Source organism: Magnolia sinica, chromosome 2 (genome assembly GCF_029962835.1).
Source record: "Magnolia sinica isolate HGM2019 chromosome 2, MsV1, whole genome shotgun sequence".
Taxonomy (NCBI): domain Eukaryota; kingdom Viridiplantae; phylum Streptophyta; class Magnoliopsida; order Magnoliales; family Magnoliaceae; genus Magnolia; species Magnolia sinica.
The window spans coordinates 11,162,693-11,175,072 of record NC_080574.1 but is presented as its reverse complement, the minus strand read 5'-3'; the positions used below and the strand labels follow the sequence as shown (position 1 = coordinate 11,175,072).

Here is a 12,380-nt window from a genome sequence, read left to right as displayed (position 1 = left end):
ATGGTCGAATACTTAGAATGCTAAAAGTTAAAGTACAGTACAAAATAAACATCCTTTCGGGAATGACTCCGGGCAGAGCACCCGTAACAAAATAACATAATAATCCTTTTAGAACGGAGCATCTTAAATAAATTAACATCGTGATCCTTTAAGGGCAGAGCACCCATCATTTAAATACATTTAAAAGAGATTAACAATAATCAAATGAATTTATTTCACATATTAGAAATCAAATAAATGCATTATACATCACGTAAAATTAAAATCAAATAACTCAACTTAGCAATACGAAATAAATAATCAATAAAATAAAAATATATACCAATGTAGTCTTTTCAATTGGAAAGATCACCTACTTATTATGAAAATATGCATTTAATGTAGGTCCGATTTCTACATGAATTAGTTTTGGGCTCTTGCTAGATTCCAACTTGATATAGTTAGCTACTATGTTGATATCTGACACACGGTATTGGATTCCTTGAGATTCAACCAACATGGGAAAAGATTAACCAAATTGCAATCTGGTGGGTATACGGTAGATAAACACGGTTGTCAGATGACTCTGCAGTTATTGTTTCTTGATGGAGGAGAAGACCCACCTCCAATGGCAAACTGTTGTCTAGCAAGGATTTGAGGGCTTCAATTATTCCAACCGATGGAGATCAATACTGGAGAGCTTGGTGCAATGAAAGATTGAAGTTCTCAATGTGTTTTGCTGGTGGGTTTTAGAAATTTTGGGTCTTGGCTTTCGAAGGTCGGTAAATACAGGAAAACAGAGGAGAAAGCGAGGAGATTGGAGCTTTTTGATTAGCTCTCTAAAGTGGGGAGGTGTTGGAGAGTCGTGGAGTGTTGGATGAGAGAACAATAACGGTCACAATTTGAGGAGATAGCCTTACATGGATTGCCTAGTGTAAAGACATGTGCGGCATTGCTACTAAAGTTAAAATGGAAAGTCCCTGTAACAATTATGGAATTCCAGGCTAGTGAGATGAGGTGGGGGTCCACAGATGCATCCGATGTAAAAACCTACAAAGTCCATTAGTTTTATAGCAACAAGCACTACACCAAAATATCAATTCTGGAACGAAACATGATTTTGGTTCTGAAACGGCTTAACGTTTTAAGCCGTTCCAGATTTGGAACTGTACCACAAAATAATAATAATAATAAAATAATACTCTAGCTCTCTCTCTCCCATTCCACCTCTCTCTCTCTCTCTCTCTCTCTCTCTCTCTCTCTCTCTCGCTCTCTCCATCACTCCCAATCTCTCTCCCGCTCCCTCACTCCCTCCCTCTCAATTCTATCCCTCTCTCTGCCGCTCCCTCACGCCTGATTTCCCTCTCTCTCCCTCTCTCTCCCGCTCCCTCACACCTGATTTCCCTCTCTCTCTCTCTCTCAAATTTCCTTCATTTTCCCTTCATCAATCTCTACCATCAATTCTCCGACCTGATCCTCCTCCATGGCCTCACAAACCCCCAATTCGACTCATCTCAAACCCCATTTCTAATTACCTGCCATGGCCTCGTTGACCCCAAATTCGGCTCATACGAAACAACATTTCTGCTCCTGCCCCTATCGGAAGGTCTGAATCGTAGCAAAAATCGGGGGTTTTCTTGATCCAGAGATCGAATCCTCTAACAGGGTTTCAGGGCCTCGGATTTCTATCCAGAAACCCAATGGAGAATCATCGGATAGCGTAATGATTTTCCTCGGCGATCAAATGGAAAGGTAAGCATTCCTGAAAGAATTAGGGTTTGCATTTTCTCTTGAAAAATCTTTTCCCCCTACATAGGTTTATGGAATGGTACAGAACGGATTAGTCAAGATTCTAGGTTAATCTTCCTCATCTTTTGTTGGGATCTAGTTTAGGGTTTCAGAAGTGTTATAGGAGATTCAGTGAGGAGATATTGGACAAGGTGCGATATCCAGGCCATTGATCAGGTGGGTCCACCTTGTTCGTGTTTTGGTACAAAAATATGGCCATTTCTCTGATCAAGTGGGCCACACATGTATGAGAAAAGGGATGCTTGTAAAGGGCCCAACAACTATATTCAATGTACTTGTGTGGCCTACCTGACAAGTGTTGGGTTCTAGTTTAGGGCTTGAGAACTGGTAAAGAAAATTCACAAGAGGAGAGTTTGGACACAGTGTGACATCTGGGCCATTGATCAGGTGCAGTCCACCATCTGGGCCATTGATCTGGGCTTTGAGTTTTAGGTGAAGAGGAACCTTTTGTGTGTGTGTGTGTGTGTGTGTGTGTGTGTCTTGAAGTCTTGTATAGAATCTTACAAGCTACAACAAGGTTCGAAACTTAAGTAACAGTGGATTAATGAAACATCTCATAAAACACTATGATGACTCGTCAGTAAAACCATGATTTTTCCCCAATTTGTGCACATAACAATGATCTATGCAATGGGACTCATCTTATGCATGGGTCAGCTGTCCCACATACATGCAATGTTGAAGGTGAGCAAAACTGAGCAAGTTGGCCTATTGTTTTTAAGCAAACACATTTTAGTAAATATTTGGTCCTTGTCATGTCTAATATGATTTTAGATTTAAATTTTTTTCATCAGGTTATGAAGGCAGAAATCGGAGGATGAGTAGTGGCAGCCCTCATCCTGCTGAAAGTGCTAGTATTAATAAGTCTTCATACTCCTTCCAGAAAGTTGTTTACTCTTTGAATGACAATGACAGTCACATCCCATATCGACAGACCAAACTCACTCACATGTTGCAAGATTCCATAGGCGGAACAGGCCAAGCGTTGATGATTGCTTGTTTGGTGAGAGTTTTTGTTATTGTATTATTAGGATTTTCTGATTTTTCTTAAATTCTTTCTGTACCTTATTGTTTTCAATTCAAATTGGGGAGTGGATATGACAGTTGAACACTTATATCTTGGTTATGAGGCAATCCATCTCTTTGCACGTGGCACGCATGCACAAATCCAAGCCGTTCATTTATTAGATTACCATGAATTACAACAACTGGATGATTTTAGTTACTAATAAAGATGTTCTTTCTTACCTGTCGGATGCTAACTGTTGGTTAAATTTCCTTTAAAACATCCATTTTTAATAATTGAAATTCCTCCAACCAGTGTGGCTAAGATCCAGCTAATTTATTTTTAAATAATAAAAAAATATATATATTAATACAATCCATCACTGCAACTACAAGCATGTGTGAGCTTAGCAAACCTCAGCCAAAGCTTATTCTCTGGTCCAAGAATCAGGCCAGTCACATATCAGGTTTCTGTATGCACAATATAAGAGCAAGTGCCAGCTGAAGGAAGAACCGAGCAAGGATTTCACAAGACCTTTGCATGCCCCCCAAAAAAATCAGCCATAGAATACATTGCTTTTGAGGACCATTCCTGGCTTGAATGAACTTGTCAAGGCTTTATTAGGTAGATAATCTAAAATTTCCATAGCAGGGTTCTTCATGTCTAAGCATTATGAATTTATTTTTTTTTACAATACTCTGTAGCTCTGTTGTGTTTTTATATAGCTGCTAGCCTGCTACTAAAACTTTAGATTTAAGAGAAGCAGTTCATTCATTATTAGATTTTATGTTTTTATTTTATAAAAAAATTGGGTTTGCTTTTTGAGGAAGTGGAGACTGGCTTAATGGATGGCGGTCTAGGAAAAATAGAGGTTTTTCCAGACCGCTTTGTAGCTTCAACACCAGAAAAGGATTGTCTTCAGAAAGAGAGTTCAACAAATTCACAACCAAGGACAGACTACTCTTCTAGGTATTACACTGTGTCTTAGTATGCATTTGGGTTAAATTACAAAATTTTGTGGAATGACTTCGTAAATTTCTTTACTTTTATATCACAGGTCTCATAGTCGTTTGTGGGCTAGAAGGAGATTAGTGAGTGCCTCAGCTATGCTGAACTTGTTTAGTCCATGGAGATCTGGCAGCAACAGTGACAAGGTTTGGTCTACCGGGCTTTCCACTTCAATTGCCATTAGTGCCATATTTCATTACTGAAGTCATGCCTTTGACTTGCAGGTTGAACTAACTGTTGCAGAACTAGAATCTCTTTGTTCAGAAATTGTTGCTGCAGAAGAGAGAGAAGTTCATCTGAAAGCCCAGTAAGATCAACTGGATGGGTTGTTTTCTGTTTCTTCCATTTGTCCATCTTTTACTGTTGGTTTTATGCTCTCTGTCGTGCATATATGGTTCTTATGAGGAATCGGTATGTATGTTTAGTCATGCTATACTAATATGTCAAAGAAGGTTTCAAAATGGAACAAAAAGGAAGCTGGGAGAATACTTTCCTAGCTTGTGCTGTTTTCTTACTTTTGTTATCAGGCTGTCGTAATTGGTGGTTGCCATGTGTGAGCCAGTTTGCTGCTGGTTGGTATTAGCCTTCTACATTTAAGTAATTGTGACTAGGATGAACTATATATTGTATGTGCTTTGTCTTCACACGGTATACATGGGTTTCTAAAGTGGGGCCCATGGTTCAGTAATCCAGGCCATCAGTCTGCCGATTCCCACCTTGGATGGACCACACCCCAAAATCTCCAAGATCAGAAGATCCCAATGATTAATCTTGGGACTTATTGAGGAGATTTGTGAGGAATAATGCATCCATGGTGGGATCCAACATACTAATGGTCTAGATTTGTGGACAATATCCCCTGCTCTTAAGAACTGAATACCCACTTTTTTGTGGTTTAATTGATATGGAAAATAAAAGTAAAAGCCTTATTTTTGAGATTATTTCAATCAATTTTAATGTATGGTTTTACTTCTCAAAATTTTTGCAGATTAGAAAAACAACAATGACAAGGTTTGATTCACCAGTAATCTTATTTTATAATTGATTTATCTACATGCTGTAGTCAGAATTTCAATTCTCAGATTTCTATCAACCTTTTTTTATTGTTTTGGTGGACCAATGGGCAGGCCTGATTTTGCTGCCTATAAAACGGATCCTGCATGATTGCATGTATGCAGATCTCGGCTTCTTTTTTTCTTTTTTTCTTTTTTGGGGTGCCTGGATTGCATTTTATGGAAATGGAGTTGAATTCTATAGAAAAACGAATTCTGCTGCTTTAGAATCATCAATTCTCATACAGATTATCAAAATCAATCATGTGAATATTTACATATTGAAAGGTTTCAAAGCTTGTTTGTAATCTATGACTTTTCATCATTCCTCATCACCATCATTGTTTCTGATTTTTCTTTCCTGCTAACTGCTTAATCAATTATCAGTTTGTTGGGGTTTTTTTTTTTTGCATAAGAAATTGCTTGGTATTTGATAGAGTAGTAGGTATCTCTCATACATGAAACAGTTATTCAACTTGGATAGCCTTGTTTATCACATGGGTGGTTCAGTTAGGAGGAATTAGAGGGTCCACAAATGTGAAGTTTGCTAAGGCTTTCAGTTTTGTATGTGGACAGTGACCTGTACTTCTGATCTGGTGGTAACCCTCCGTTGATAGTGTGAGAGATGCAGATCAATACGATTTCACGAATTCTGAAAAAGCAGCAGTAGTTACCAAGGAAGTTGTGAAGATGACTGAAATAACAAAGCATCTCACGGTAAGGGATTTTATTATTAAATCTTAAACGATACTGCATTTACCTGGAATTCTTACTGAAATCACTCCAAGCCATTTGGTTTTTGGGTCTTTCCTTATCTCTTAAGAATCCAAATTGCAGAAATTCTCAATTCCAGGAGCTAAAAATCTCCATCTTTGATTGACAGGAATCCAAGAAGCCCATTTGTCATTACCGGCACACTAAAAAAATGGATTACTTGTTGGAAGAAGTTTTGGGTAATTCTACCTTACCAAGTTAATTCCCTGTTGTTTATGAAGTTTTAGCCGCTTGAGTCCAATCAGAACTCATGTCACAGTAACATCTTGCTTGGAGTTCTGTCACACTTTGTTTCTTCTCCTGCTTCTTCTTTTTCTTTATTTATTATATATTATTTTTAATTGAAAACTGAAGCCTCATTGTGGGAATCTGAGTATTAAATATAGAAGAAAATCAGGAATCTTAGAAACTCAATAAACAAAAATAGGAAGGAGACTGTTCTGCAGGTTTATTATATTGCAGTTCATATATTCCTTTGTTCTCTCTAATTTAGGTTTTTCTTTATTCATTTAATCAAACCAAATGGTAATCTTCTTTGTAATCTTACGGTATATAAGTTAAATGCAGGATACGTAGCTGTATTAGGGAAGCTGAATGTTGGAAAGAGTACACTATCAAACCAGATGATAGGCCAGAAGCTTTCAATTGTTACAGATAAACCTCAAACAACGCACCATCGAATCCTTGGTATTTGTTCTGGCCCTGAGTATCAGGTACAATGCTTTCCATAGCTGAATGCTCTCTCTTTATAATTTTCCTTCTCAGCCAATCTCAAATGTTGATAACAAATGGGTAATAATCACTGAAAACTGGGCAGAAGTTTAAGGAGCTTGTCCATATATTTATCTGAGTAATCGGTTAGTTTGCAGATGATACTCTATGATACACCTGGTGTTATTGAGAAGAAATGCACAAGTTGGATTCTATGATGATGAAAAATGTCCGCAGTGCTGCTATTAATGCTGACTGTGTTCTGGTAGTTGTTGATGCATGCAAGGTACCCCAGCAGGTACGAATTTATTTATTTATTTATTGTGAGAAGGAATCTGTGGAATAATCTAGCCAATTACAAAAAAAAAAAAAAAAAAAAAAAAATAAAAAAATAAACAAAAAAAAAAAAACAAAACAAAAAAAAACAAAAACAAAAAAAAAAAAACAAAAACTGTGGAACAATCTAAATTGCTCTATGGACTCCTTGGGCACTGCATCCTCTATGCATCAACTGCTTGCAAGTTTTCCCTGTAGGTAGTGGGCTAGTTGTGCTAAGGTGCAGTGTGGGGTCTAACTGTGTTGGCATGTGGTTAGTTCTGGTAATCATTTTGAATGGGTTCCTTGTTGTCTGGAGTAGCCAACGCTCGATCAAGACCTTTCATGTGTGTCGCTGCTTCTTATGTAGAGGTTTGTCTAGCAACTGCCTCTTCATGACACTACATAATTTGCTCACTCTTTTGAGTGTGCATGTCATAGTTGGGTTGTGGGTCAATGATGCAGACTTTCTTGGCGAAATCAAGAGAAAAGCCCAGACCATGAATCAGGCCCAAGCCAGAAAATCTACCTCATTATTTCTAGCCTAAGTGTATTCATGTTGCATGCCTTTGGGACCATGTTGCATGCATAGGAAAGAGAAGAATTTAAAATTGAAGTATATCTTGGAAAGGTATTTTGCATGATTTTGAAACTTTTCTTTGTCTTAGAAAGATGTTATATACATTAAGAATCCATGGTTGTTATTAATGTAGTTGTAATTTTTCTATATAAGGACCCATTTTTCTGTTTACAAAGTAAGCTGGTAGTGGATCACTACATTTTAACTATGACAACTTTCTTGTCTGATCAATCTACTTCTCATGCCTTCCAACTGAACAGGTTTGTCGATGTTCCAGAACTAGTTCAGACCATCCCATTGTCATCATTTCTTCTTTCACTTCATTTGTTTAATTGATTGAGTTTTTTTGGAGGATTATTGAAGGTTTTTTTTTTTTTTTCCTTTTTCATCTTTGCTGTTTTCTTATAAATCCAGTGGTGTGGATTGAGGGTATTTTTGTGTTTTTGTGCTGCTGTAGAGCTGAAAGTGTATTTGGGTATGTGGCTAGAAGCAACCTTTTCTTTGGAACCCTATTCTATCATGAGAAATGTAGCAACAGCTCTCACTGTTATAACCCAAAGAGTGGCAGTATCAGGCATTGATTTCTTTTTCTCCATTGCTTTGAGTATAACCCTCAGTATTAGAATTATTCAATCCAGAAACACGCCACTGTTGAGTTTCATGTCTTCTTTTGTGGTTCAAATAAATATTTGCCTGTAAGTGGGTATGTCTAGTTGCTTTGGTTAGCACTGCTCTGTTTGTTTTTTTTTTTTTTTTCCTAGTATGAGACATTTCTCAGCTTGTCATTGTTTTACTTACTTGTCCCTTTTTTTTTTTCTTCAGATAATCAACTATTGGATCGGCTTTTTGTGCTGCATTGATGGGGCCACTAGAAGCTAAGCTAACAGCTAGGTACGAGAATCTCCCTATTGCATTAATAGTAACTCAAGGACAGGCAATAATGATGCTTCCTGTATCAAAAAGATCTATAAATATTTTAAATGTTTTAAACTAATAAAAGGTTTAATCTTTGGACTTGTTTTTAAATACCTGAATTGTACAAGTCAAGAGTGCTGGAGCTATATGCAAGTGATGATCGTGGGATCAATGTAGTCCGCAATAAGATCAAGGATTTTGCAGCTGTAGCTGTAGGTTCTGGTAACCGCCATGGGCATGTTGCAAATTTACAGTCCAATTGTGGTTTGTGTAGTAAATTTGCCTGTTCTAGATTACATACAATTATTCATTTTCATTTGCATGCTTTCTCTTGTCAACACTAGGGGTTACCCTCATCCACCGTTCAAGATCATTATCCTAAATGAGGCTGATTCAATGACTGAAGATGCTCAGGTACTTGTAGACTGTACCCATTCTTAGTTCTTGAATCTGGACCATTGAACTATCTCCCAGGTTGATATTTATAACCTAATAATCATTGAACTATCTCCAATTGAATCTGGACCATTGCTGTATTTTCTCATTAACCATCTATTTGTAGGCCAATGAATAAAAAGGTTAGGAACTTCCATTTAAGGATTTGTATAGTGTTCTCAAGTTGTCAGTTTATACAAGTGGAGCCCATGGTCCCATGATCTGAGCCGTTGGTTTGATGGCCTGCTATCATGGATCATGACCCATGAAATCTCCTCAATACGGCGATTCAGATGTTTCACTTTCTAGGCTGTAAAATAGACGGTGAGGATTTATTTATTTATTTTTATTGTATTCGTGCAATTGTAAACTTATTGTTGTAAATATATATAATTTTTATTATAAAGTTGTACTATATTTTTTCAATATTAAATTTTAATTGTATATAATATTCTTTGATTTTTAAATATAAAAACAACTGTACAGCTTTTATTGGCCATTTGTAAATAATGAAAAATAACGTTTCATAAATTTAATCTGACCGTTATCAACATTAAGAACGGTTTAAAACCGTTCCTAAAATTTAAAATTGAGGAACGGTTTTAAGTCTGTTCTGAACCGTTCCAGATTTTTTGCAACACCTTTTAGGAACGGTTTTAAACCGTTCCTGAGGGTTTTAAAACCGTTCTTAAATTACATTTTTGGTGTAGTGAAGATAAGACATGAAGTTTAAAATCAATTTAATGTAGGTTCAAGATGGGCCACACTAGAGGTTTTCGGGCGAGAGATATCAACGACTAAGGTTATACAGAGGTGTCGTTCCAATGAACGGTTCAGATCAGCTAGTGGGTACCAGAATGATAAATGATGTGGATCGATGGGTCGAGGTGGTGTGCAACTGTACAATGAAGAAGAATGAATGAAGGAGAGAAAAGTGGGGAGTGGTTGCTGTGGTGGTGACTAGCATCAACATGTCATTTCACTTTCTTTTTTTGTTCCCCCTTTTTTTTACACGCTGGGCCCCATAGCAATGACATAGAAAATCTACTCCATCCAATAGTTTTGTCCAATCATGTTAGGGCATGGCCCAAAAAATGAGGCCATTCCAAGGTTAAAGTGGGTCACACCAAAGAAAATATTAGGATGGGTGATACCCTGTTGATAAAGAAAAGAAAGGAAAAAGATAAAAAATATGGTTGTTATATTATCGATGGGTTGGATGGAAAATAAATATTGTTGTCCCTTGAGAAGTTTTTAATGATGGGAATTCAATCACTATTGTTCTTATATTACGTCTACATGAGATTTGGATCGGCTTCATTTTTTTGGATCATTTGTTAGATTGAGTTTTCATAATGGATGAACTACATGGATACACATAACATATTGAATCAGGATCCTCTGCTTATCACAATCAGAAAAATACTTATTATTCCAATCTAATTGGACCACATAATTACGTTGCATTTAATACAATAGTTCTAACAAAGACACTAATGTGTAGACCAATCAAGATGCAGGACGGTAAGATTTTCCTACTTGTGCCCAGCACGAGATCCGGATTCGTTTTTAAGTAGCCCGGGCAACGAAAATCGCACGCCCCAACATGATGCGACTTGTGTGGGACATCCTCTGTCCATCGTTTGCGTCAGCTCATGTGATCCAAAACTCGCGTAAGCCATTCATCTTCTCGTCATCATGCAGTGAGTGGGTCACGTCTCTCTCCCTCTCTCTCTCTCTCTCTCTCTCTCTTTCTCTCTCTCTCTCTCTCTTTTCGTATAAAAAAGAGGGGCATGGCTACCTGGCACGGTGAGGAGGGAGCAGATTCGGTGCGGCCCACCTTTTTAATGGTGGTTGTTCAATCACCATTGTTTCTGTTGATGTAAAAAACTGGTGTGTCCTCCGTCCTATCACCTGCACAAGAAGAAAATAAAGGAGACCCTGGCTAGAGCCAAGGACCCTCCGATGCTAAAGTCAGTGATAGGGTCGTATTAGAGGATTTTCAGGAGAGTTTTCTGTGTACCCTTCACCTTGGAGGTCTCCTGTATTTATAAGAATGGGAGGGTCTCATCGTGCAGGGATTCTTCTCCTGGAATCTTAGAGATTTGATTTTAAGCTGTTTTTGGACTCCACCCGATCCCGAGATCTTCGGGATCGGGGATCCTTTTACTAGATTTTTGGGGCGGCATTTTTATTTACACCATTTTTACCTTGCTTGGCTCGGTCCTAACCGACTCTAGTGATGAGTGAGTCTCGACTAGCTACAAGGGTAAAGTTGTTTGCCTTCTATTGGATGAAATGGAACCGATCCGTAATCAATATCCTCTCTTAATCCGATAGCTGACTCTGTAACCGACCTAAATATGGGTTGGTTTTATGGTCGGTCGGGTGGCTTCTGAGCTTCTGGCCTTAATCGGCCTCTTTAAATGTTGTTGTCTTGTTTACCGAGTCAACTTTATGCATCTTATGTACTCCGCCTTATGGCTCATGACTTTGTAAGTCTCGGTCAGGATTCGTTCCCCGCAATCCGAGCTAAGTCTCTCCTTTAGGCGTTTAGTTTACTTGCCTCAGTCTGACTTGTTTCCTCGTATTCCTGGGTGGTATCAGTAGAGTTGGTCCATTCCATAGCCGAGTCTCTGGACTTGTTTTATTTTTTTCTTCTACAGTAAGCCCCCCACTCCTTGCATCAACGTTGTTGACGCTATGGAGTAGAGAGTCGTTGAGTCAGCTTGAGCTGGGACCGACCTTATGATGGATCATTTAATGCTACAGGAGTCTTACGTCGTCTAGAGCACGCGATGGTTCGTTGATCGAGGCCGCACGAGCGGGCAGCCTTCAGAGAGCTCTTCCCTGCTTATAAGCACTGGACACGTGGCGAGGGCGACGCTTGCGTAGTCCAAAACGTGCCACATGTCGGGCGGGGGAGTCGAAGCGGTCGTTGATTCAACTCCTCCTTAAATGCCCTTGCCACGTGGCAGGGCTATAAAAGGAGAAGCAGGATGCTCCTCTCCCATTTTCGCACGCAGTTTTCTTCATCCCCAATTTTCCTCTTCATAATTTTCATGTTTTTCGCAATTTTCACCCTTCATTTCTGATTTTCGCTTCCTCGTTTGCCTCTTTACCGGTCATTCTCGCTGTCTCCGATGACTTTTTAACTCTCTCCCTCCCTTTTGTTTTCAGTTTTAGTAGCAATGCAAGGTTCTTCGAGCCCCCGGGAGGGAGTTTTTGGTGACGAAGGTGAAGCGAGGCGTCTTTGGGACGTTTCAAAATCACCTTCGTTGCTGGCGGAGATAGGTGTAGGTGTCAATGTAGCTTTTCAGCATTTCGAAAGGACGGCTGGATTCTCGGGTGAGCGTCCTGTTTCTACAGGTCCCTCCCGCGGAGGAACATTATTGGCAACTACCCTTGGCAGACCCAATCCTCCTGGAGAGGAAACAGGGGAAAAGGATGAAGAGGCCGAGGGAGTCAGTGAGTCGGTCTCCACCCGGAGATCGGCAAAGGCTGCTGAGTCGGCGGCTGAGGGAGGAGAGGCCGGAGATGAGTAGAAGGGTCCCATTCCCTCGGTTTTAACCGAGGCGGATCTGGATAAGTTCAGGGCCGGGTACCATGTCCCAGACTCAGTCATCATCCGCCTCCTTCTTCTGAGTGAGTTACCCGACCGCCCCCTTATTGTGATGATCGCCATTTTCCAAATCGCTTTGCAATGTAGCTTGCGTCTGCCCCTTCAGAGGATAGCTCAAGATTTACTTTCCCGACTTCGTATTACGCCTGGGGAGATAGTTCCGAACGGATGAAG

At 39.2% G+C, this 12,380-nt stretch overlaps 1 protein-coding gene across 13 annotated transcripts; it reads left to right on the top strand.

The window, feature by feature from the left end:
* Positions 1 to 1,285: 1,285 nt before the first annotated feature.
* LOC131234688 (kinesin-like protein KIN-10B) lies at positions 1,286 to 9,088 on the top strand. 13 transcript variants are annotated; one of them, XR_009165753.1, is made up of 9 exons: positions 1,286 to 1,731; positions 3,621 to 3,763; positions 3,852 to 3,948; positions 4,027 to 4,374; positions 5,431 to 5,807; positions 6,196 to 6,341; positions 6,491 to 6,637; positions 7,388 to 7,494; positions 8,057 to 9,086. XR_009165753.1 is itself a non-coding variant. In XM_058231631.1 (5 exons), exons 1-5 carry the CDS (start codon positions 2,606 to 2,608, stop codon positions 4,337 to 4,339), a joined length of 519 nt encoding a protein of 172 aa, XP_058087614.1. In that variant the 5' UTR covers positions 2,251 to 2,605; the 3' UTR covers positions 4,340 to 4,816. The 13 variants fall into 13 exon arrangements, 1 of the variants encoding a protein (XP_058087614.1); XR_009165761.1 differs by lacking the exon at positions 7,388 to 7,494 and having other exon boundaries at positions 1,290 to 1,731; positions 4,027 to 4,109; positions 4,330 to 4,374; XR_009165757.1 differs by lacking the exon at positions 7,388 to 7,494 and having other exon boundaries at positions 1,291 to 1,731; positions 5,431 to 5,571; positions 5,738 to 5,807; positions 8,057 to 9,085.
* The last annotated feature ends 3,292 nt before the right edge of the window (positions 9,089 to 12,380 follow it).